This window comes from Monodelphis domestica, chromosome 2 (genome assembly GCF_027887165.1).
Source record: "Monodelphis domestica isolate mMonDom1 chromosome 2, mMonDom1.pri, whole genome shotgun sequence".
Taxonomy (NCBI): domain Eukaryota; kingdom Metazoa; phylum Chordata; class Mammalia; order Didelphimorphia; family Didelphidae; genus Monodelphis; species Monodelphis domestica.
The window spans coordinates 227,471,851-227,499,769 of NC_077228.1; the positions used below are offsets into that span (position 1 = coordinate 227,471,851).

General features: G+C 36.3%; 1 protein-coding gene across 6 annotated transcripts in view; it reads right to left on the bottom strand.

Moving 5' to 3' along the window:
• Positions 1–27,919, bottom strand: part of HELZ (helicase with zinc finger) — a 266,896-nt gene that overhangs the window by 176,378 nt on the left and 62,599 nt on the right. For 5 of the 6 annotated variants that reach the window (XM_007482772.3, XM_001379116.4, XM_007482767.3 and 2 more), the window contains exons 5-6: positions 7,775–7,899; positions 2,975–3,031 (exon numbers count right to left, since the gene is read on the bottom strand). In XM_007482772.3, the coding sequence (XP_007482834.1) occupies positions 2,975–3,031; positions 7,775–7,899 (182 nt within the window). The remainder of the gene's footprint in view (positions 1–2,974; positions 3,032–7,774; positions 7,900–27,919) is intronic. The other variant, XM_007482771.3, reaches the window with a different exon arrangement.

Sequence of the window (27,919 nt, forward strand, 5' to 3'; positions counted from 1 at the left end):
CCAATTCTTCAAAACTGGTGGGTTAAAGAACAAACGATTGAAGTAATGACTGATTTTACTGAAGAGAATGACAATGAGGAGACAGTATATCAAAATTGATGGAATACAGCCTAAGCAGTAGTCAGGGGAAAATTTATATCCTTGAATGATTATATTTAAAAAATAAAGAAAAATCAGATCAATAAATTGGGCATGCAACTAAAAAACTAAAGAAAGAACAAATTAAAAATCTCCTGTTTTCAAAACTATCAATAATCACATAAAAAAAGTTCTAAGTCCCTCCTGATTAGAGAAATGCATATCAAAAAAACTCTGAGGTACCACCTTATCCCTAGCTAAGTGGCCAATATGAAAGTAAAGGAAAATAATAAGTGGTGGAGGGGATGTGGCAAAATTGGAACACTAATGCATTGTTACTGGAGTTGTGAAGTGATCCAACCATTCTGGAAGGCAATTTGGAATTATGCCCAAGGGGCTTGAAAGGAATGTATGTCATTTGATCTAGCGATACCACTACTGCACTACTGGATTTGTTTCCAAAGGAGATCTTTTTTTTTTAATAGGAAAGGTTCTGCTTGTACAAAAATACTCATAGCTAATCTTTTTGTGGTGGCAAAGAATTAGAATCTAAAGAGATGTCCCTAAATTGGAGAATGACTGAACAAACTATGGTATATAGTAGTAGTAGTCTCTCGGTAACCGAGGATGACGATTCTCTTTGTGAGTTTTCATCTATGGTGTATAGATGAGTGTGCACAAAGACACTTGTGCGTGAAGGAGATTTTAAGGTGAAAAGTCATTGCACAGAGACAGTCCCACTCTCTCGGCGTTGGAAGCCTGGGTCCAATGGTACAAAAAATCGTTACACCTGGAGACTTCCTCAGCTGCATTGAATGGCAGTGTTGTCCTTTGTGCTCCAACACACCCTTAGCACTCCACAGTGCTTTGCTGCGTCGCCATCTCAGCCGTTGAACCTTCTTATAGGTTTCTTTCGTCTATTCAGCCGAAGCAGTCTTCACATGATGGGTGAGCAAAGCCTTGGTTCACCAGGGGTCTACGACCCGATGAAATACCATTAATGGAATACCATTGTTATAAGGAATGATGAACAGATGGATTTCTAAGAACTAAAAAAGACCTACACAAACTAAGATAGAATGAAATAAGCAGAACCAGGAGAACATTTTATAGAGTAACTAACACATTGTGGGAAACTCAAATGTAATACTTTCAAAAATATTTATAGTAACCCCTTTTGTGGTGGCAAACAATTGGCAATTGACAGGACATACATCAAATGGGGAATGGCTGAACAAATTGTGGTACATGTTGGTAATGGAATACAATTGTGCTATAAGCAATGACAAAAAGCTGAAAAGACCTACATGAACTGATGCAGAGTAAAACAAACAGAACTAGAACACTGCATACAGTAACAGCAATATTGTATAATCCAGAATAGTTTTGAAAGGCTTATGACAAAGAATGCTATCTACCTTCAGAGAAAGAACTGTTGAGAGTCAGAATATAGATCAAAGCATGCTATTTTTCACATTAGTTTATTTATGTTTTTATGTTGGGTTTCTGGTTTTATGAGTATTCTCTTATAACAATGACCAATAAGGAAAAACATTTTGCATTATAATACATGTATAATGCAGATCAAATTGCTTACCATCTCTGGGAGGGGGTAGGGAAGGTAGGGAGACAATTTTAACTTATAATTTTTTTAAAATGTTGAAAATTGTTATTACAAGTAATTGGGAGAATAAAATATTTTTAAAAAATAAATGAAGATGATATGCAAAAAAAAAAAATTTAAGTGAGGAAGCAAGATGACTTCCTTAAAGCTTGGAGATCATTTAGTACTTACAATTGCATTACACCTATTGCAGTTACCACTACCATAGAGCCTTGATGTTTATGAACAAAAACCTCATTTACCCACTAATGAAGAATTATCTCAATATCAAGACTCATAGGTCATTTTTCAGCAGAGTAGAAGGGGCACATTACTCATTCATTTAACATTCTACTATCTACTTGGTCCTAGACACACTCACAATGAATCTTTTCCTTGAAAAGGCTGGAAATTCAAGCCAATTTTGTGAGTTCATAGATAAAAACAAATACAAGAAGTCCACCCAAGCTGTCAAACGTTCCAGTTTGTATGAAGAAAAGCAAAGTCTTCGTCATGAACCTACAAGGCCCTATATGTAATTATGATAGGACAACTGTAACTCTGTTTGATCACAATTCATTTAAAATCACAGCTCTGGGCCAATATATATATACAAATATATACACATATACATATATGTATATGAAAGTTTATTTATATGTGTATATACCATATGTATATAGATGTATATACATATACCTAAATATATGTATGTATATGTATATATGAAGAGAAATAGCTGCCAGATAGATGGCTTGGCTGACTTCACCAGAAAGAGAAAAAGAGATATATCTACAGAGATAGAAATAAAGAAGCAAGCCCCACTGCTGTAATTGAATGTATTTTTCTCAGGGTAAAGACTCATCTGACTGAATTCAGAGTACATTCAAAGCCATTTAATCCACGTGTTGAGTATAGGTATCTGGGCCCTTAATCTCCAAAGGAAACTTCTACTGCTTGGTCTCCCCTTCATTACCTTGCTAACCTCTGACCTCGGGGCTTGCAGGTTTAGAGATGCTCAGGCTACAGAGTAATAACAAAGTCTGAATAGCAGAAAGAATAATCAGCAATTATCTAGCTAGCTTTAGAATTAATAGGATTCAAGCATAAACACAGAAATCCTAAGAAACACAGGTTTTATGGAGAACTGAAAGTTGTCCTCAACACAAAGGATCACTTCACCATTTTCTTAGCTGACATCAATAAAAATGTAATTCCAAACAATTCAAAACAAATAGCCCACTATCAAAATTAGCAAAATTTCCCCCTAAAAAGCTCCACAAATATTCTTACCTCTGTTTCAGTGAGAAGTGTCTTTAGTCGTGTCAAATCTTTTGTTGCCATTCCATTCTGATAATAGTAAAAGTTGAAGAAAAAGGGGGGAGGGAGGTTATCAAGAGATTAGTTCTTTTACTAGTTTCAATCTGGAATCAAGATTAATTCCTTAACTGATTCTCCAGTTTGCCTGACCAAATCATAAAAATTAAGGAAAATACAGACATAGTGCTAAAATGCGAAAATTTATAAGTAAAAAGTCTCACATTTTGCAAATGAACTTCAGCTTAGTTAAATGGAAAATAAAAAAGGCATACTATAGACATAAACATAGGCCAAAACGATGAAAGAAAAGGGGGAAAAAATCTTAACTTTTGTGTCCTTTAATCTTATTAACTAAAAGGCTGATATTTTCAAAATGTCACATCTAAAAATATTAAAGCATCAAGAGTGATGGAAAAAATTTGCACAAATTTATCTATGTATTTGCTTTAAAAAGTGGAAAAATTAGAAAAGTACCCAAAGTCTTGCTAACCTGAATGCTATTGTTCTATAGTTAATAATATCTCAAGAGAGGAGTAATTTTTTAAGATGCTTGGTTATTAGACATTTTGAGACATTTTTGTTTGCTTAGACTGGCACTGTCTATCTCTTTTACCATTCAGATCAGAAGAATAAAAATAAAACTGCATGTAGAATCAGAGAGGAAGGACTTAAATGCCTACTCTAAGTCCTGTGTTATCAGGAATGGGATCACATATTGTGTAATTAACAATCATTTTCTCATCTCTTATCCCCATCAAATTGGAAAATATTGGTAAGTTCCAACAAAGCAAACATTATGAAAAGTAATACTCTTTTTCTTCAACTTGTGGCCTAACAATTTTAAACTTTGTCTATAATGTAGGCTATTTAATAATAATGATAATGATAACAACAAACCATTAAATTTATAAAGTATGTGCAGGTTTTTAAAAATTACTAAAAACTATAGAGCAAGCAAAACCTTGATTAAGTGAACTTTTTATGGTTTGTAAACTTTTTTTTTTTTAATTTCTAGGAAGCAGTTATGTAGGCTCAGTAGATAGAGAGCCAGGCCTATAGACAGGAAGTCCTGAGTTCAAAACTGGTCTCAAACACTTCCTAGCTCTGTGACCCTGGGCAAGTGTCATTTAACCACCATTGACTAGCTCTTAACTACTCCTATGCCTTCAACCTAATACACTGTATTGATTCTAAGACGGAAGGTAAGGAGTTTTTGTTTTTGTTTTTTTTTTATTTCTCATAATTAAGTTTTCTCTGCAATCCTATATATTTTATGCATTTAAAACAATGTCTCAAACATTTTTGTATCAGGGAAGCCTTTGTCAGTCTTGTGAAGCCCATGGACTCCTCTTCAGAATGCATTTAAATATATAAAGTAAAATAAACACAATGAAATGCAGATATTAAAATATTTAAAGAACAAGTTCAGAAACTCCAGGTTAAGAACCCTTGATTTAAAAACACATTCTGAAAGTAGCTAGGTGATACAATAGATAAGAGTACCAGGCCTGGGGTCAGGAAGACTAATCTTCCTTAACTCAAATCCCACCTAAGACACTTACTAGCTATGGGACCTCAGGCAAATCACTTAACTGTTTGCCTCAAAAAAAAAAAAATTCTGAAAAGAGATCCAAGGGGCAGCTGAGTATCTCAGTAGATTGAGTCAAGCCCAAAGACAGGAGGTCCTGGGTTCAAATCTGAATCAGACACTTCCTAGATGTGTGATCCTAGGCAAGTCACTTGGTCCCCATTGCCTACCCCTTACCACTCTTCTGTCTTAGAACCAATATGTAAAATTGATTTTAAGACTGAAGTTAAGGTTTTAAAAAATAAAAATGAAAATGAAGAGGTCCACACAGCTTTATTAAATTATGCATACAGAATAAAAACTATATATTTCATATTGATATATTTCATGTTTCATATTCAAATTACTTCACTTAGAATTCTTAAAAGTTATAACCATTCTTCATAAAATAATTCAAAGATAAAGGGAAAAAATCAACTAGCACACAACCTTGCATGTAATAAATTTCTCAAATATTTGCCAAATAAAAACTAACAAATAAGAATCTATATATCTCAATATATAAATGAATAGCTATGCCTTATGAAAATGCTTAGATTATTTTTAATGAAATTATTAATTATTTTATAAACTAATCAGATACCCTTTTCCAATTACATAAATAAGTTGTCCTAAGGGGCCTTTTTTTTAACAGCTAATAACTTATTTTGATGACAGTGATCTATCTCATAGTTTAAAAAACTACTGATGTAAATATGAGGTTAAGTGATGAATCAAGCTAGGATTATTATTCTTGTTGTTATTAATATTTATTGTACACTGAAACTACAAGTATAACCTTAATTTTAGGAGACATTTTTCCTAAGGAAATGAAACATTTGTTTGATTTATTATTTATCATAATGATTTTTGCTTGCACAAAATTGACATTTCTTTAAACAATGTCTATTTGAACCCTCAAAAATCTGTTCAAATATGTAACAGATTTTTTTCTTCTATCTTCTGCAAAAATTTGTGTCCTTTGCTCCCCATCCCCAAGATAACAATGGCTTTTGTTCAAGGACATTCGCAAGATATTATAAATATCCACGCTAAGCAATCAGCCCATCCTGGGATAATCACTATCTTCTAATGTGCCTGTCCATATATCTTCCTTAATCATGGGAACCAGTCCATCATAGTATCCCTTCACTCTCTTTCCCATTCCAGAGACAAGAAGCACCTACAAAAACCAATGATGACTGTGAAAGTATATCTACAAGCTCAGGCACATACACCCTAACCAATTAGCATTTACAATCTTTAAGACCACCTGAGAAGTATGGATCTCATTGATAAGGTCTGATAATGGAACCAGAGCTTTTTCTCTATTAAAAAAAAATCCATTCTCAAATTACATTGCTATCAGACTCATTATTTGAATCTCACTTGGATACTGGTACTCATAATAGCATGGAAAGGGCTGGCATACAAACACACTCAAAATCAGAGAAGTACATCCCTCAATCTAGAAAAACTTATCAAAGGGATCCCTTAAGCAGCTTCAGTACCTGTACTTATTTCATCTGAGAATCGCAGCTATAATTCAACAATGTATACCCTTCATCTCAAACTAATAGAACTTGTTTTCTCCCCCCCAAAATCATCCCTTTCAGATGTTTCTATTACTCTATGGGACATCACTTTCCTTCCAGTCATTCAAAGACATTCTTGACTACATTCATTCATCACAAATATCCAGTCAATTGCCAAATGTTGTGATTTCTTTCCCCATACTACTCTCCTATCAGCTACCGCTGTAGTTCACATCCTATTTACCTCCACCTGAACTAATACAATAGCCATCAAACTGGACTCTCATCCTCCAAGGTTTCCTGATGCTAACCAATCTTCTAAAAAGTGCTTAACCTAGAAGGCTATCCCTCTTCATCTTTGATTCCTAGCATTTTCTGGCTTCTTTCAAGACTCTGTTAAAATCCCATCTTTGATAGGAGGCCTATCCACTCCTCTACCCCTAGTACCAGTACCTTCCCCTCTCAATATTGCCTTTTGTTTAATCCATACATTTCTTATAAATACATAATTCTTTGCATATTTTCTCCCTAATTAGAATGTAAGTTAGTTAAAAATAGGAAATATGTTTTTACCTTTCTTTGTATCCTCAGCACTTAGCACAGTGCCTGGCACAGAAGAAGTGTTTAATAAATATCACTGAGTAATGTTTGGGTTTTTTTTTTTAAGTGGTTAGCCTAAAGCATTAAGTCTAAGAATGTCATTTATGTCCCTTCTCAATAAATCTTCTGGTTGGGAGCAGCCGGGTGGTTCAGTGGATTGAGTCAGACCCAGAAACAGGAAGTCCTGTGTTCAAATCTAACCTCAGACACTTCCTAGCTATGTGACCCTAGGCAAGTCACTTAACCCCCATTGCCTAGCCCTTACCACTCTTCTGCCTTAGAACCAATACCCAGTATTGATTATTGATTCTAAGATGTAAGGTAAGGATATTTTTTCAAATAAATAAATAAAATAAATCTTCTGGCTGACATTTACATTTCTTTACAATCTGGCTTCTTTTTATCTTTCCAGTTTTCCTACACATCCCTTCAACTCACTCTATGGTTGGTCCAGTAACACTCACCTACTTTCTGTCTCTCAGATACAAACACTATTATCTCCTGTCTCCATGCATTTGTACTGACCATCTGCAATGTCGTAAATGGTCTCTGTCCTCACTTTCTGGACATTTTCCCTACTCAACCTCCACTAATTGGAATCCTTGATTTCCTTCAAGACTCGGCTCAAGGGTCACCTTCTGCAGGAAGTCTTTCCTGGACCTTGAGACTACTACTGCTTTACCTTCAAAGTTCCATTTACTCTGCCTTTATCTTATTCATTAATGTGAACATACATTATCTCATTTGAAAATCAAAACCCTATGAAGTAAGAACTAGTTAAGTTTGCCTTCCAATCTATTTTGAATATATCCTACATTACCAGATACATAGAAACAATTAATGAATACTTGCTGACTGATAAATGCCACTGAAACAGATAGGAGTTGTGTACTAGGGTTTGTCTTCACTTTTTGGTAACCACCATATTTAGAGAGCATTTGCTGTTAAATGTTAGGTATTGGTGGAGGGTCTGATCATCACTCCAACGTTTGGAATGAGCCCTATATACCTAGGACAAAAGTTAAGCATGAATTACTTTTCAGGAAATCAAATTAAATCTTATCAACTTACCAGAGACTCTCCCATCAGTGATTTGGAAAGAACATTAGAGACAACTTGAAGCTTTCCTTTAAGATGCATGCAACAAAGCACTGCTTGAAATGAGCCATCTCCCTTGGCCAATCCCTCTCCCAACACTGTAAAAGAATAGCAAACAGTAATCAATGCAATAATCAATGCAAATTTTTCTTGACTATAAAATAATAATTATGTCCTAGTTGTGTACAACAAATAATAAACAATAAAACTGAGATGTCTATGCTTCTTCTAGAAATAAAGGGTCATGTTGTGCTAATGTCCATCTTGTCCAAATCCCTACCCTTGTTAAGGAATAAATATAAACTAGAGACAAAATTTTATGACATTCAGAATGATTACAATATGTTTACATCGTAACAGTTAGAGAAAGACATGGCCCTAGAATCAGAGTTGAATTTGAGTCCATCTTCTGAAGCACAATGACTTTGTAAATCTAGCAAATCACTTAATATTTCAATGTCCTAAAGAAGCTCTAAATTTATAAATTGTATCTCTGCACTACTAGAATGAATCCCCTATACCAAATGAAAGCATAGATCTAATCCCTATTCCCATCCTAATTAATATTACAAACTAATGAAATTACTCATCAGTGAGACTTCATTCAAAGTACAACCATATTCAAAGCCACTCAGTGTCATATTTAAGTATGCCTCCAGGAAAAAAAAATTTACTAATCACTCTTTCACCTTAAGATTCTACAAGATTTAGAGGCAACTGGGTGGTTCAGGGGATTGAGAGCAGGCCTGGAGTTGGGAGGTCCTAGGTTCAAATCTGGCCTAAGGCATTTCCCAGTTGTGTGATCCTGGACAAGTCATTTAACCCCTATTGCCTAGCCCTTCTGTCTTGGCATCAATATACAGATATAATATACAATATAAGATGGAAGGTAAGGGTTTCATAAATAAATGAACAAATGAACAAATAAATAAAGATTCTATAAGATTTATTTGTAAACAATCTATTAAAGTCCTTTTCCCCATTTTATTGGAAAATCAAAAAAAAACAAGTACTAGGGAATTAACAGTCTAACTGTCTAAAAAGGAACAATCAAATATTGCACACTAAATTACCCAAACTGGCCAAAAATAATATCATAATAACAACTGTTTGCTGGTCACGATGAATGAAAGCAAATTGGGATTCAGGATCTGAGGAATACTTATAATGATTAGTTTGGCCTTTTTGCTTCAAGATATTTACTTAAGTGACCCTGAATATTACATGAAGTACCTTATCCAACTAGAATTCAACATTTACTAACTGCCTAATTATAGAAGTAATATGAGTGATGTTTAGATAAAACATGGTCCCTGCCTCCACAGTCTCTCTAGTCTACTGGAGGGATATGAACTATATATAATTATGGCATAAAATAATAGTGACCTCTAAGGTCCCATTCAGTTCTGGATTTTATAATCCTAAGAAAATTGTTATATGGCAAAGTTGCAAAACAACATGCTTTGTAGATGAAAGAAAAGAGAAGGTTGTTACCAACTGGGGGAAGAAATCAAAGAAGGCATTATGGAAGAACTGATAGGTGATATGAACTTTAACAGAAGTCAGAATACAAGACAAGAGAAAGGAAGAAAGTCTAGAAACAAGTAACAAAATGAGGAATAATTATAAAAAAGTATCCAAATAGTGCTTTAAAATATATGAAGGTTTTTCTTCATAACATTCCTGGGAGTAGGTATTACAAATATAGCTTATCACCATTATAAAGATGAGGAAATTAAATCCCAATGACATTAACTGACTTGCATGGGGTAAAAGAGTAGATCTTAGCCAGGAGTCAAATCTGTATCTTTTAGACTAAAAAAATTTGTTATTTCTATTATTTGGCAATACCAAAAGCATTGAAGTAAGAAAGCACATAGTATGTTTAGAGTACAGAGAACAGTAGTCTATGCTTTTGTCTATAGCATAATGGACATAATATATGACATAAGATGGAAGTAGGGCAGAACCAGGTTATGATGGACTTAAAAGGTAAGACCTGAAGATTCTTAAATATCTATGCAAAAGGAAGATTATTTTAGAAACAATATGAAGAAGAGATTATAGTAGACAGGCATTAGAGGTAGGAACACATGTTAAGTTATTGCAGAGACGAGGCAAGTGGAAATGACATCCTATACTAAGATGACATTTAATAGGGAAGAAAAGACAGATATGGGAAATACCACAAAAGTAGAACTTCTTAAATTTATTTCTGAAAGCTCAAAATGAGTTACAGCTGGCAAGAAAAATCTAAAGATAGCAAAAGTAAACAATTTTATTCACCATAATGTCAAAAAAAATATTTGTTTAAATGACCACTGTTAGGGATATATGAGAATTGTCTGTGAAGAGAAAATAAAACTATTCACCTCTAATTTTGTTCATTTTCTTTGTCAAGGAGAATACTGTTGGGTTTGCAAGGGATAGAACCAAGGGGGTGGGGGGAGGATAAATGAAAAGAGATATAGAGACCAACTACCACTCCTTCATGAGTTCAAGTTACAGAAATCAAGGTGAAAGATACAGGGAAATCAAAGAACAAGCCATGATTACTGAGCCAGTGATCATTATCTTTCAAAGAACTCAGACAAGAAGAACCAGAAACTAATAAAAAGGCAAATATCATCCAAATTTTCAAGAGGGAAACGAACCAACTATGAACCAATAAAATTGACTCTAACTCTTTATAAGAGAACTGAGTAGACACCTAGAAATGTAAATGGTGATTTTAAAGATAACACTGTTTCTTCACAATCTGATTATAGCATACTGACATCATTTCTTTTGACAATCCTAGACTAGTAAACATGGGTAGATTTTAATTAAGTGCATGACAAAATCTTTCAAATTGCTTTTGAGGACAAGATGAAAATATATAAGTTACAAGATAGGACAAATAGATGAAGTTAGAACTAGTTGAAAAACTAAGAAGACTCAGAGAAAGAAATAGGCTTCAAATATTTAAAATCAACTTACAAGGATCACAACTGCAATTATAAATTGAGAGATGGGGACTTCCGGTCAAGATGGCAGTGTAGAAGCAGCGAAAGTTCAGACCTCGGAAACCCTTCCTTACCGATCGCAAACAGAGTGCTCATAGGCCACCGAAATTCAAGCTGAACAACAGGATAGACCTGGGGAAACCTCCTCCTGGAGCTGGATCAAAAGGTACCACACATCCCAAAAGCCAGAACCCTAGATCACTCGGGTCTAAGGGGTAGACAGAAAGAAGGTCCCAGGACCCATCCCCCCCAACCCAGAGTGCTGAGCCCACGGCAGCAGCGGGAACCTCAGGGCTCTGAAGACTCACCTTGAAAGCAACCTGAGCCAGTCTCCGGGGCGCCCAACACAGACGGCAAGGAAACATAGAGAGAAGGGGGAAGCCGGTAGCCCCCTGGCTGGGTCCTTCCATCTGAGTCTCAAGGGAGGTCCCAGCTTTAGGGCACCAGCTGAACCCAATCCCATCAGGAGCCCTCAGAGCTACTGAAAGGACAGAAAACTCAGGGCTGGCAAAGGGGTTGCTCTGAAGAGCTTACCTTGAAAGTAACCTGGGCCAGTTTCCGGGCATTCCACACAGACTGTGGAAGAGGAGGTTACTGCTTTTTTTTCCTTCCGTTTTTTGGCTTGGGGAGCATTCTGCCCACACCAACTGAACCTAATCCCATCAAAAGTCTCCAGAACACAGGGAAGCCCAGGCTCCCCATCTATCCTCACTGACTGCTGGACTTTAAGCCAATCAAAAGCCTCCAGAGGACAGGAAAGCTCAAACCCCCAACAACCCTCCCTCAGAGATTACACCAAGAGATCCTCTGTTAAAGCTCCAAGAGGGGAGACTGATAGAAGTCCCCAAAAAACAAAAAAATGAGAGGAACAAGAGCACAGACAAATACGGGGAGGAAAGAAGGAGTGAATTTGAGCAAACTACAGAAACAGAAGAAAGAAACTACAATAGACAGCTACTACTCACCAAATGGAACAGAGGGGGAGAGATCAGCAAACGATAAACCAGAAATCCCAGCAAATTGGATACAGGCTGTGGAAGAACTCAAAACACAACTAAGAGAGGCTGAAGACAATTGGGAAAAGAACTTGAAAATTAAGATAAGTCATCTGGAAACAGAGGCACTTGAACTAAAACAAGAAAAGTGTCCTGAAAGCCAAAATCATCCAGCTGGAAAATGAGGCAAAGGAGATGAAAGACGAGATAAGATGAAAGATGATCTTCAAAGAAACTCAGACCAGAAGGAAAAAGACGACCAAAAAGCCAAAGATGAAATCCAATCTTTAAGAACCAGAGTAAAACAACTAGAATCAAGTGACCTCACAAGGCAGCAGGACACTATAAAACAAAACAAAAAGAATGAAAAAATTGAGGAAAATGTGAAGCATCTCATTCACAAAACAGACGATTTAGAAAATCGTTCAAGAAGAGACAATTTAAGAATAATTGGACTACCAGAAGACCACGACAAAAGAAAAAGCCTGGACATAATACTAGAGGCAATTATCCAGGAAAACTGTCCCAAAATCCTAGAACAAGAGGGGAAAGTGGAGATTGAAAGAATCCACAGATCACCCCCTGTATTTAATCCCCAACGGACAACACCAAGAAATATTATAGCCAAATTCAAAAACAATCAGATGAAAGAACAGGTATTACAAGCTGCCAAGAAGAAACCATTCAGATACCATGGAAACATGGTGAGGATGACACAGGATCTGTCTGCATCCACACCAAAGGACCGAAAGGCAGGGAATACGATATTCCGGAAAGCAAGGGAACTAGGCCTACAGCCAAGAATAAAATACCCATCAAAACTGACTATATTCTTACAGGGGAAAGTATGGTCAGTTAACACAACAGAAGAGTTCCAAGCATTCATAAATAAAAGACCACACCTGAACAGAAAATTTGAAGTCCAACCACAGAACTCAAGAGAATCATCAAAAGGTAATTAAAAAAGAGGGGAAAAACAACAACAACAACAAAAAGGTTTTTTTCAAGAGACTCAATAAGTTAAAATGATATGTATCCCCCTATAAGAAAAGAGGTCATTGGCAACTCTTAAAAACTGTTGCTATCACCTAAGCAGCTAGAAGAACTACACTCAGAGGGAACAGTGACAAACTGTATAGGATGAAAGGACAAGACATAAATAGGTATATAGATATATGCATGCATAAATACATATATATATATATATATATATATATACACATGACTAAAGGTAAAAAAGAAAAGAGGTTATGACTAAAAGAAATGGGAAAAGAAACAAATGGGGATAAATTTATATGTCACAAAGAAGATCATGGTGGGAGGGGGGAGAACATCGATACACTGGAAGGGTAAAGAGGTTGGAGATAGGAAATACCCAACTCTTACGTACTTTGAAACTGACCCAAAGAGGGAAGAACAATCCAATCCATAGGGGAAGAGAATAGATTTGCGCCCTATAGGGGAGTAGAAGGGTAAAAAACAGACTGGTGGGGAGGGAAGCAGTACAAGGGAGGGAGAGGATTGGGGGGGGGGGATTTTAAAAAGACTACAGGGGAAAATAAGGGAGGGAATAAGAAGGGAGGGGGGTAGAAAGGGAAATACAAGGGGGGATGATTTAAAGTAAATCACTGGACTAAAAGGTAGAGCTGAAGAAGAAAGTTTAGAATTAGGGAAGGATATCAAAATGCCAGGGAGTCCACAAGTGACAGTCATAACATTGAACGTGAATGGGATGAACTCACCCATAAAACGTAGACGAATAGAAGAATGGATTAGAATCCAAAACCCTACCATATGTTGTCTCCAAGAAACACACATGAGGTGGGTAGACACCCACAAGGTCAGAATTAAAGGATGGAGTAAGACCTTCTGGGCCTCAACTGACAGAAAGAAGGCAGGAGTGGCAATCATGATATCTGATAAAGCCAAAGCAAAAATAGACCTGATCAAAAGGGATAGGGAAGGTAATTATATTTTGTTAAAAGGGACTTTAGATAATGAGGAAATATCACTAATCAATATGTATGCACCAAATAATATAGCACCCAAATTTCTAATGGAGAAACTAGGAGAATTGAAGGAAGAAATAGACAGTAAAACCATATTAGTGGGAGACTTGAACCAACCATTATCAAATTTAGATAAATCAAATCAAAAAATATATAAGAAAGAGGTAAAAGAAGTGAATGAAATCTTAGAAAAATTAGAATAGACATATGGAGAAAAATAAATAGGGATAAAAAGGAATACACCTTCTTCTCAGCACCACATGGCACATTCACAAAGAGTGGCTATACATTAGATCACAGAAACATGGCACACAAATGCAGAAAAGCAGAAATAATAAATGCAGCCTTTTCAGACCACAAGGCAATAAAAATAACGATTAGTAATGGTACATGGAAAACAAAATCAAAAACTAATTGGAAACTAAACAATATGGTACTCCAAAATCGTTTAGTTAGAGAAGAAATCATAGAAACAATAATTTCATCAAGGAAAATGACAATGGCGAAACATCCTTTCAAATCTTTTGGGATGCATCCAAAGTGGTAATCAGAGGTAAATTCATATCCCTGAATGCTTATATTAACAAACTAGGGAGAGCAGAGATCAATCAATTGGAAATGCAAATGAAAAAACTCGAAAGCGATCAAATTAAAACCCCACAGAAGAAAACCAAACTAGAAATCCTAAAAATTAAGGGAGAAATTAATAAAATCGAAAGTGATAGAACTATTGATTTAATAAATAAGACAAGAAGCTGGTACTTTGAAAAAACAAACAAAATATGCAAAGTACTGGTCAATCTAATTAAAAAAAGGAAGGAAGAAAAGCAAATTCACAGCATTAAAGATGAAAAGGGGGACAACACCTCCGATGAAGAGGAAATTAAGGCAATCATTAGAAATTACTTTGCCCAATTATATGGCAATAAATACACCAATTTAGGGGATATGGATGAATATATACAAAAATACAAACTGCCTAGACTAACAGAAGAGGAAATAGAATTCTTAAATAATCCCATATCAGAAAATGAAATCCAACAAGCCATCAAAGAACTTCCTAAGAAAAAATCCCCAGGGCCTGATGGATTCACCAGTGAATTCTATCAAACATTCAGAGAACAGTTAATCCCAATACTATACAAACTATTTGACATAATAAGCAAAGAGGGAGTTCTACCAAACTCCTTTTATGACACAAACATGGTACTGATTCTAAAACCAGGCAGGTTAAAAACAGAGAAAGAAAACTATAGACCAATCTCCCTAATGAATATAGATACAAAAATCTTAAATAGGATACTAGCAAAAAGACTCCAGCAAGTGATCAGAAGGGTCATCCACCATGATCAAGTAGGATTTATACCAAATATTACGAAAACCATCCACATAATTGACCATATCAACAAGCAAACTGACAAGAACCACATGATTAGATGCAGAAAAAGCCTTTGATAAAAAAAAAAAACACCCATTCCTATTAAAAACACTAGAAAGCATAGGAATAGAAGGGTCGTTCCTAAAAATAATAAACAGTATATATCTAAAACCATCAGCTAATATCATCTGCAATGGGGATAAACTAGATGCATTCCCAATAAGATCAGGAGTGAAACAAGAATGCCCATTATCACCTCTACTATTTGACATTGTACTAGAAACACTAGCAGTAGCAATTAAAGAAAAAAAAATTGAAGGCATCAAAATAGGCAAGGAGGAGACCAAGTTATCGCTCTTTGCAGATGACATGATGGTCTACTTAAAGAATCCTAGAGATTCAACCAAAAAGCTAATTGAAATAATAATGAAATAATTGAAATAATCAACAACTTTAGCAAAGTTGCAGGATACAAAATACACCCACATAAGTCATCAACTTTTCTCTATATCTCCAACACAGCTCAGTAGCAAAAACTAGAAAGAGAAATCCCATTCAAAATCACCTTAGACAAAATAAAATACCCAGGAATCTATCTCCCGAGACAAACACAGGAACTATATGAACATAACTACAAAACACTCGCCACACAACTAAAACTAGACTTGAGCAATTGGAAAAACATTAACTGCTCATGGGTAGGACGAGCCAATATAATAAAAATGACCATCCTACCCAAATTTATTTATCTATTTAGTGCCATACCCATGGAACTCCCAAAAAATTTCTTCACTGATTTGGAAAAAAACATAACAAAGCTCATTTGGAATAACAAAAGATCAAGGATATCCAGGGAAATAATGAAAAAAAACACAAATGAGGGGGGCCTTGCAGTCCCAGACCTCAAACTATATTACAAAGCAGCAGTCATCAAAACAATTTGGTACTGGCTAAGAGACAGAAAGGAGGATCAGTGGAATAGACTGGGGGCAAGCGACCTCAGCCAGACAGCATACGATAAACCCAAAGATCAAAGGTTTTGGGACAAAAATCCACTATTCGATAAAAACTGCTGGGAAAATTGGAAGACAGTGTGGGAGAGATTAGGAATTGATCAACACCTGACACCCTACACCAAGATAAATTCAAAATGGGTGAAAAGCTTAAACATAAAGAAGGAAACCATAAGTAAATTGGGTAAACACAGAATAGTATACATGTCAGACCTTTGGGAGGGGAAAGACATTAAAACCAAGCAAGACATAGAAAGAATCACAAAATGTAAAATAAATAATTTCGACTACATCAAATTAAAAGGCTTTTGTACAAACAAAACCAATGTAACTAAAATCAGAAGGAAAACAACAAATTGAGAAAAAATCTTCATAAAAACCTCTGACAAAGGTTTAATTACTCAAATTTATAAAGAGCTAAATCAATTGTACAAAAAATCAAGCCATTCCCCAATTGATAAATGGGCAAGAGACATGGATAGGCAGTTTTCAGATAAAGAAATCAAAACTATTAACAAGCACATGAAGAAGTGTTCTAAATCTCTTATAATCAGAGAGATGCAAATCAAAACAACTCTGAGGTATCACCTCACACCTAGCATATTGGCTAATATGACAGTTATGGAAAGTAATGAATGCTGGAGGGGATGTGGCAAAGTAGGGACATTAATTCATTGCTGGTGGAGTTGTGAACTGATCCAGCCTTTCTGGAGGGCAATTTGGAACTATGCACAAAGGGCGATAAAAGAATATCTACCCTTTGATCCAGCCATAGCACTGCTGGGTCTGTACCCCAAAGAGATAATGGACAAGAAGACTTGTACAAAAATATTCATAGCAGGGGGCAGCTGGGTAGCTCAGTGAATTGAGAGCTAGCCCTAGAGACAGGAGGTCCTAGGTTCAAATCTGGCCTCAGACACTTCCCAGCTGTGTGACCCTGGGCAAGTCACTTGACCCCCATTGCCTACCCTTACCACTCTTCTGCCTTGGAGCCAATACACAGTATTGACTCCAAGAAGGAAGGTAAGGGTTTTAAAAAAAAATATTCATAGCTGCGCTCTTTGTGGTGGCCAAAATTTGGAAAACAAGGGGATGCCCATCAATTGGGGAATGGCTGAACAAATTGTGGTATATGTTGGTGATGGAATATTATTGTGCAAAAAGGAATAATAAAGTGGAGGAATTCCACGGAGACTGGAACGACCTCCAGGAAGTGATGCAGAGCAAGAGGAGCAGAACCAGGAGAACATTGTACACAGAGACAAACACACTGTGGTATAATCGAACGTAATGAACTTCTCCATTAGTGGTGATGTAATGTCCCTGAACAATCTGCGGGGATCTAGGAGAAAAAACACCATTCATAAGCAGAGGACAAACTGTAGGAGTAGAAACACCGAGGAAAAGCAACTGCCTGACTACAGCGGTTGAGGGGACATGACAGAGGAGAGACTCCAAATGAACACTCTAATGCAAATATTAACAACATGGCAATGAGTTTGAATCAAGAACACATGTGATACCCAGTGCAATCACGCGTCGGCTATGAGGGGTGGGGGGGAGGAAAAGAAAATGATCTTTGTCTTTAATGAATAGTGCATGGAAATGATCAAATGAAATACTATAAAATTAAAAAAAAATTAAAAAAAATAAAAAAATAAATTGAGAGATGGAAGAGACTATAGAAGTAATATATCGTAGGACCCTTTTATATGACCAAAACATTCCAAGAACCTGAGTATAATTTGAAAATCACCCGATAGTGAACTCTATTATTTAGTAAATATGTTTTAAACAAACATACCAACAAAAACGTTTTTTAGGCTTATCAGATACCAGCAATAATACTCTTATACTTTGGAGTCATTACTAATAACTAAATAGTGTTAATGAAAACAAAGAGAAGCACTGCTCTGACCTGGAACAATCTGTTTTAAGTGAGAACTTCGAACAAAGACTGATATGGGAGCTAATGTTTGGGACAGAACAATGTAATGTTTCACAGTAACAATACCCAGAGGAAGAATAACTGTAATTGGGCAAACTGCTACATTTCTTTACTCCCCCTGAGAAAAACATAAATATTTAGCAATTAAAAAATTATTTTATGTATTTTTCTGCCTTAATTTCTTTCAAATAGCAATCAAATATATCTGAATTTGCATAAGTTGAGTAGGCATAAAATGAAGTCCTACTGTGGTCCACAACTCATCAACTGACATATGAGAAAGATAAAGAGGAATAAAAGCAGAAGTAGGATTTGAATATAGGTTAACTTCAGGCAAATTCAATGTCCTTTCCACTGCATCAAACTTCCTCCCTTCTAGTGAAGAAATCCAGGGACCTCCAAAAACTTTTTTTTATCACTGGCTCAGATAAAAGGTAGCATAGATAGCATAATTATAAAACCTGCAGGTGGTAAGCTAGGAGGGACAATACATTAACTGACAGGATTGAAAAAGATCTTGGAAAACTAAAACATTTGGCCAGATCTAATATAATGAACTATTAGGCATAAAACTTTATGCTTGGCTTCAAAAAAATTAACTTCACAAATACAAAAAAAATAGGTTATTCATGGTTCAATAACAGTTCATTTGGAAAACAGATTTGAGCATTTTAGTAGAATTATCATCATCATCATCAACTAAAATGTATATAGCTAGGTCATCATTAGTGCAAAATGAGTATCATGAAGTGGTCCTATGTTTTCAAATTCCCATTATTTCAAAATATAAATATGTAAAATATGGTCATTGGTCCCAGCCAAAAGGGAAGAAGGGGCAGGAAGCAAATATTTATATAGTGCCTATTATGTGACAAGCACTATACTGGTTTTTGACAAGTATTGACTCACTTCTTCACAACAATCCTGTGAGTTACATGCTATGATTATCACCATTTTACAGTTGAAGAAACTGGGGTAAACAGAAGTTGAGTGATTTGTCCAGGATCACACATCTAGAAAGTGTCTAAGGCCAGAATTTCCTGAATCCAGACTCAGCACTTTTATCATATGCAGTATGAATAAAAATAATGCAATCATTTCACAAAGTTATTTGCATTCACTGGAAACCAGCTGCATAACCTCAAGGTTTTCAAAGCAAACATATTATTTCATTTGATTTGCAAGTTCCATAACTGAACAATGATATATGGCAGCCAAGAAAGCTAAATTCATCTTAAGCTAGCAAACAGAATAACATCTATCCAGTGGCCTCAAAATCTTAAAAGCATTTTATAAATAAACCGTCATCATAGCATAATGTCTAAAACTAGAGAAACAAGAGGACCACTGTGTTCTGCCCCAGACAACCCATATCTGGAACACTGTATTCAGTTCTAGCCACATTTTACAAAGAAAATTGTTATGTTAGGAAACATCCAGATAATGAAAGACCTTGTGATATACAAGAATCTGTGGAAGGGATAGAGAATGTTCAACCTGAAAAGACTAACATGACAACTGCCTTCAAATATTTGAAGGGCTATCAGGGAAAAGAGAAATTAAAACTTATTGTCCAGTCCAAAAGGGTAAAACTAGGAACAAGGAGTAGACACTTCAAAGAGACAAAATGATACTTGATATAAGGAAAATTTTTCTAATAATTAGAGCTAACCTAAAGTATCGTGAGCTACCTTTGAATAGTAGTAGTTTCCTACTCACTGGAGAGCTCCAAACAAAGGTTGCGGACCATCTGTTTTGTGGACTATAGAAGAGAATGATTTTTCAAGTACTAGTTTAACATTGGAGGTCCTTTCAAACTAGAAGGCTCTCTTCTAATTCTATAATAACATCTGCTAACCAGATACAAGGGGTAATGAAGAAAATAGAACTAAGGTTTCAAATGTCTTGGAGAATGTAAAAGGCCATGGCACTAACAGAAAAGGGAGCTGCACATACTGAGCACTGAACCTAACAAGAATAACTGAACCTAATAAGAATAAAACTACCTGTATCTTAACAAACAAGAAGCAATGATCATCAATGTGTCAATCATTCCAAAACAGAGTATCATCAAATGGTTAAAAATATATAAAATCAATGATGAATTAGGAAGATAAAAAGAAGAAACTCCAGTATACAATAACAAATAGCTCGAATTATTTAGAACAAGTCACTGATACCTTTAATAAAAAATGAATAAAAGTAAAGACAAAGACATTGAACTGATACAAAATAGGAGACAGAATAAGGAGACCAAAAGGATCCAGAAATTACTTTTGCAGCTAAATACTTGCTCTCTCATAATTAAAAAGACATGGCAGCCTAGGTAGTGTTTTAGGCTATAAGGTCACTTGCAAAATATCATGGATGTTAAAAAAGCAAAAGATAAAGGGCAATGTTGCCTCACTAATCAGGGAACAGAGAAAAAGGGAAGAATATGTGGAAGGAACAAGCTTAAAAAATGCTATAAGACGAAAAGCATGATCATCTCAAAAACATTGATAAAAGACACTAGAAGGACAATAAATAATATGAAATGGAAAATAAAACACCAGTGTTTCTATGGCTATTCTCTTCAACAATGACAATAAAATTTAAGTCAAAAACAGACCATATGAAATAAATAGAAAAGACTATAAAATGAAAAACAAATAAGAGAAATGGTGAACTTTCATAAATCATTGGGAATCAAATTCAAATAGAAATGGGACCACTACTTTATGGCATAAGGTTCCCTGAGGGCCACATATTCACTTAGTTTTAAAATGTAATGTTAATTGTTTTATTATATGTTTATGTTATGAAATTAAGCCCAACTGTGCACATTGCTAGAAGCAAAAAGTGGGTTCTGTGATCAAAGAAAATGTAGAAGAAATTTAAGAAAGGAATCTGTCCATGGTATTATTGTATTATTCAATTTTTAGCTGAATGGGTAATCCAAACACTGATGAGAGCTGACCAATATGAATATACAAATTCCTGCCACTGACCCTGCTCTTATGGTGGTGGAGTATCTTAAATCTAGGCTTCAGGTTCCATGCTCCCAAGTAGTCAGTAAAGATCACAGCACCTGGGAACAGCTGGGGAGCACACTGGACTGAGAATCAGGCCTAGAGACAGGAGGTCCTAGGTTCAAATCTCACCTCAGACACTTCCTAACTGAGTGACCCTGGGCAAGTCACTTAACCCCCATTGCCTAGCCCTTACCACTCTTCTGCCTCAAAACCAAATCACAGCATTGATCCTAAGACAGAAGGTAAGAGTTAAAAAAAAATCCATCTAAGGAGTATAAAGAAATAATAATCCACTCTCTTCCTCACATAGGACAGTCCCACAGGTAATCATCCAGTTGGCCTATGGCCCAGCACACAAAAGAGACTACTTAAGCCCCTGAACTGCAAGGACCCACTGGAAACTGTGCCACAGGCAAGATGAGAGCAGAAGTTTTTAGTGGCAATTCTGCAACTTACAAACCCAAAAGAATATGTACGTACTACCAGTCATATTCTCATCTTTATCTGGGCAGAAGCCCCAGTCCTTATGTATAAGTACCCCTCAAAACCTCCCACTTCCACTGGGTGACAGACAGAGGTGTACTGGGCCCATCCTGAACTCACTGGCAAGAGCAGATTGTTAAGTTAAATCTTCAATGAGTATTTTGAGAATTTATACCTCAGAAACTGGCATTGGTAATTTTATTATCTACATTTAAGAATAATGGATAAAATGTTAATGCAGATTAAACTTTAAAATATGTTTTGCATATCTTTTTTTCTCCAGCAAAGCCAACTGTTAACAATGTACAAGCCAGCTAGATAGTACAGTGGACAGAGTGCCAGGTTTGTAGTCAGGAGGACCTGAGTTCAAATCTAGCCTTATAAATTTCCTAGTTCTGTGACCCTGAGCAAGTCACTTAAACCTAACCTTGTCCCTATTCTATCTTAGAATTGATACTAAGACAAAAGGTAAAAAAAAATGTTAACTCACTATTTACTAGCAAGCCGAAAGTGAGTGGCATAGCCAGGTATGGTGATCACTTAATTTCTTGTATCCAGCAGAAATCTGTCTAAACTCTACCTTTCAAAGTAAAAACCCCAATATCCATTAAAATTCCATAGAATCAGAATAGAAGGTAATTGCTAGAGACTAGGGGAAGAAAAGGGACATGGGAGAATGAGGAACCTGGGCATCATCCCTTCTTTCTTATCATGGTATTCTCTAACTAGGATTCAAAAGTCACCTTAAACTCTCAAGTTTTAATTAGCATATCCATAATTCTTGTTTACACTAAATCCCCATCTCTTTTTAGGGCTGGCCAGATTTTGGTCACTCTGAACACCTGCATATCATCATCCAAACCCACAGCTCCTAACATACAATTCCTCATTCCAATCCCCGGCAATCCTCCTACCCCAAAGTCTCATTCTAACTCCACCCATTCTTTCCACTGTGCCTTCTGAAATGCCTTTTCCATAAGAAACAAATATCTTTACATCTTAAATCCATTCATAACTGAAAAAAGGTATGGCAAAGACTCTGTATAGACCAACATCACATAACCTATACCAAGATATGGTCAACATGGATGCATGATTTGATACATAAAGGATACTACCATTAACAAATTAGAGGACCATAAGATAGTTTACCTGTAAAACCTATGAAAAAGGGAAAAATTTATGAAAACAAGAGATAGAAAGCATTATAGTATGCAAAATGAATAATTTTGATTACATTAAACTAAAAAGGATTTGCACAAACACAATCAATGTGAACAAGATTAGAAGAAAAGGAGAAAGCCAGGGAAATTTTTTTACAGCAAGTATCTCTGATAAAGGCCTTATTTCTCAAATATATAGAAAAAGTTAGTTGAAATTGAATAAATAGCCAAAGAATATGAATAGGCAATTTTCAGATAAAAGATTTAAGGATATAATTACATGAAAAAAATGTTCTAAATCACCTGATTAGAGAAATAAAAATTAAAACAATTCTGAAGAACCATCTCACACCTATCAGACAGGCTAATATGAGAGAAAAATAAAATAATAAATGTTGGAAGGGATGTGGCAAAATTGAGACACAAATGCACTGTTGGTAGAGTTGTGAACTGATCCAACTATTCTTGTGAGCAATTTGGAACTATGCCCCCCAAAGAGCTTTAAATTTGTATATACCCTCTGATCTTGTAAAGGATCTGTTTGTGCAAAAATATGTATAGCAGCTCTTTTTTTGTGATGACAAAGAATTGTCAACTGAAAGAATGTCCATCAATTCGGGAATGGCTGAAAAAGCTGTGGTATATTATGAGAATGCTATTATGCTGTAAGAAATAATGTGAAGGACGTTTTAAGAAGGACCTGGAGTTGATAAAAACTGCTGGGAAAGTTGGAAGACAGTGTGGGACAGATTAGGTTTGAATCAACACCTCACACCCTACACCAAGATAGACTCAGAATGGGTGAATGACTTGAACATAAAGAAGGAAACTATAAGTAAATTAGGTGAACAGAATAGTATACATATCAGACCTATGGGAAGAGAAAGATTTTAAAACCAAGCAAGACTTAAAGTTACAAAATATAAAATAAATAATTTTGACTATATCAAATTTAAAAGTTTTTGGAGCTTCCAGGTAAACATTTTAGGCTGCAATCTAGACACTAATCACTTCCTCTCCCCAACACTCAACGAAATAGACTACCTCAAAAGAACATAAAAATCATCTCTGGAAGAAAGGAGGGACTCTACAGTAGGCACCGAACTGAAGGTACATGGGGTTTGAGCATTTCCACACTATAAGGAGAAAAAGCTCACACCCAAATGTGATTTGAACTACCCTCTCCCACCTCACCTACAGAACCAGAGTCGGGACCACAGCTTTCACCAGAGACAGCAAGTGAGCAACTGATGACTCTGTAGTGACACCAGGGTCCTTGGGAATCTATCTAGGACCACTAGGGATCTATACCTGAGAGAGGTTACACAGGAGACCCCTGCGCACTGGAGAGCACAAACCGCGGGGGCTCTTGCAAACTGCAGATGCTGCGGAGACTCCACAGCCTACCTGAGGCAAAAGCTCCGCTCCTCCCCTGTAGGGAGTGGGGGACACACAAGGGTCTTGGGAACTGACAAGGATTGCCAGGGATCTACCCCTGAGAGCAGTTACACAGGAGAACCCTGCCCACTAGAAAGTACAGACCTCGGGTGCTCTTGCAAACTGCGGAGACGCCAGAACCTGCCTGAGGCAAAAGCCCCGTCACATAACTCCACAGAAAACCTGCCCATCTCACTCAAATTTCTGACTAAAAGGAAAGGGAAAACCACCAAAGGGATGGCTCATTGTGCCCAAGACCAACCCTCCAAGGAGAACAGGAAGAAAGTGACCCTTAACTCAAATTGGAGCTTATCCAAAAGATGGAAGCCTTCTGGCAAGAAAAATGGGAAAAAAGTCAGAGAAAAGTCAACAGTCTGATAGACAAGAACTCCCAATTGGAGAAACAGCTAGAAGCCTCAAAAAGCAGGGCAAACCAAACTGAAAAGGAAAACCAGTCTTTAATGACCAGAATTAAGCAACTGGAAGACAATGATCTTGCAAAACAGCAATAATTAAGGAAGCAAAGTCAAAAAATTAATGAATTAGAAAACATAAAATATCTCACTGACAAGGTGACACACAAGGAAAACAGAGGAAGGAAAGACAATCTGAGAATCATTGGTCTACCTGAAAAACCAGAGATAAACAAATATCTTGATGCCATACTACAAGAAATAATCGAAGAAAATTGCCCTGAAGCTCTAGAAGAAGCGGGCAAAATAGAAATTGATAGGGTTCATAGAACACCCTCTATACTAAATCCCCAAAAGTCAACTCCCAGGAATGTAATTACCAAATTCAAGAGCTTCCAAGGAGAAAGTCTTACAAGAAGACAAAAAGAGAAACTTCACATACAAAGGAGCATCAATCAGAATCACACAAGACCTGGCAGCTTCCACGCTAAAAGACCACAAGGCCTGGAACACAATATTCAGAAAGGCAAGAGAACTGGATCTTCAACCAAGAATTACCTATCCATCAAAACTGACTATATACTTCCAGAGGAAAGGATGGGAATTCAACAAAATAGATTTCCCAGTATTTGTAAAGAAAAGACCAAAACTCAGTGGAAAGTTTGACAACCAAACACAAAAAGCTAGAGAAACATGAAAAGATAAATATGAAATAAAAGGGGAAAGAAGAAAAATGTTTTTTTTTTCCTTTTAGTCAAACTTTCTCCTATATGGGCTACAATTAGATCAAATTATATATATTAATATATGGGGGAAATGTTATGTGTAACTCTCAAAAATTTTATGCATTAATAATCAGAAGAATCGCTCATAGAGAAAGATTGGGGCATTAAGATGTGTGAATTTCAAAACTACTCCACCCTATTCAGACCATTCTTTAGAAGATGGGATTTAGCTATTTCCTGATCAATAAAAATAGAGATACTTGGAATAACAGAATCAGGTCTTGGAAACTACAATCTCCACCCTACTCAAGGTAACAAGATTAGGAAGGGCTGCAGCAAAACTCAAGATTTAATTATTTGAGAATATGGCCTTCAACAGACATGTGCAAAAAAGGACAGACCTCTGGGCGGTACTAGGTCAAGCTAGAGCCACCATTGGCACATGTGAGACGTAGGAAGTGAGGTAGAGAACAGGCGGCTGGTGCTTGGAATTGGAGGAGCCCACAGACTGTTTTTCTTCAGTTTGGTCACGTGAGTGATAAGGACTGATCACTTTCCTCGCCTTGGCTATCCAGGGCCTGAAGCCCACTTTGGTTCAGCCTGAGCAGAATGGGTATTTAAACCCTCTTTCCTTCTCTCCCCTTTCCTTCTCTCTCTCTCTCCCTCTAATACTTTCTTCCTCCTGTTTGTAATTAAAACACCATAAAAAAGTTGGCAGCTGACTTGAGTTTTTCATTTAGGAATTACATAGCTGAATTCCTTGGCGACCTTAAATTAATATATATCAGTCTTATAAAGTGATTTCAATATCACAGTGTGGCAACCATGAAGGGACTAACAAGTTCCCTCAATAAACTTCCTGAATTTCCTTGCCTTTTTACTCTACTTTCTCCCGACTCAATTAGTCCTTTTTAACAGCTAACTTGGCTTAAAGACACAGCTGCTAAAACAAGTGAGTATAAAAAACATCTTCTCTCTTCTCTTTTCTCCTTAAGTTAAATTGGAATCGGCATTTTTTTTTTCTTCCTTTTAAGTAGCTCAGTGGATTGAGAGCCAGGCCTAGAGACAGAAGGTCCTAGGTTCAAATTGGACCTCAGATACTTCCCAGCTGTGTGACTCTGATAGATAGAACACAGCTGTTTTAAATCTTAGCAACAGGGTCCTAAGGTCCTGGCTGGGAGAGCTGTTTCTAAATATCCTTTCCCTTAGGGAACAACTGCCTAGATTAGAAGTGGAAAAAAAACCTGTGGAAAGTTTTGGCTTTGCCCTGCTCCCCACCTGTTTTGTGAAGACCTTTAGAAAAATAATTACAAAAAAAAAGAAAAAAAATATATATATATATATTAATGAATACTACATTCTTTGACATTTATATGGAGGTTGAAGAATTAGGGACATTGAGGAATGTAGGATACCTCCAATTTTTAATATTAATAGGTAATATCATTTTTATATTCTTCAGCACTGTGTTTAGAGATGCTAACATAAAAACATCATTTGAAGCTGAAATTCAGAAAAACACCCAAAAAATCAAGGATAAAATGCAAGAGAACATGCAAGCCCAATTAGAAAATTTTAAATGTTTCTTACAGGATCAATTGGCAAACATCCACCTTATCAGAAACAGACCTGTTTGAGAAACAATGAATGAGGAATTTTCCTTCCCTGAAATAGAGATGGAAAACACCTTCCCTATAGTTCAGTTAACCGACTGTTTCTTTCGTGTAGTGCAAATTTTGACTGAATTTAATCCCCAAAACCCTTCCCCTGCAATTCCAGTTTCTCATGTTCCCTCTCCTACAGAAAACCAAATTCCAGCCCAAAGGAGATCTTGTCCTCCTAGAGAAATTTGTCCTAGTCAAACTGACCCACAGGTACAAAATTCAACTAGAGGCCTGTTTCCTCTAAGAGAAGTACCTGAAATAGGACGGAATGTGGATGTGGTGACTTTAAAAAAGGATACCTTTTACTCCCCAAGAAATAAATGAATTTACATAAAATATCCCCACATATGAACAAGATCCCTTTCTAGAAACAAAAAAGATGGGAGACACATTTTTTCAGTATAATCCATCTCACAAGAACATTGGGAACTTGCTACAGGTTTTTTTTAACTGAATGTGAGAAAAATAAAATAATTGCTCATGTCAACAAAACCCGGGGGCATAATGCAGCACATTGGCCATCTCAGGATTCCAAATGGGACTATAACAACCCTGAGGATTATCTACAGCTATACCTTTGTAGAGAGGCCATCCTTACAGCAATGAGGGATTGTGCAGACAGTACAGATAAGTGGATGGAACTTGAGAAAATTAAGCAAAAGGAGAAAGAAACACCCTCCAGATTCATGGATAGAATAATTGAGTTTGTGGACAGACACCTGGGTTGGGACCTAACTAAAGAGAATAGCTTAAGACAAGTTAGAAGGATCTTTCCCGTCAGTAACTCTTGCAAAGCGATTAAGAATTATTTTAGAACACATTGTCCAAGATGGTCAGAGATAGACCTTGAAGAATTGCAAAAAACAGCTAT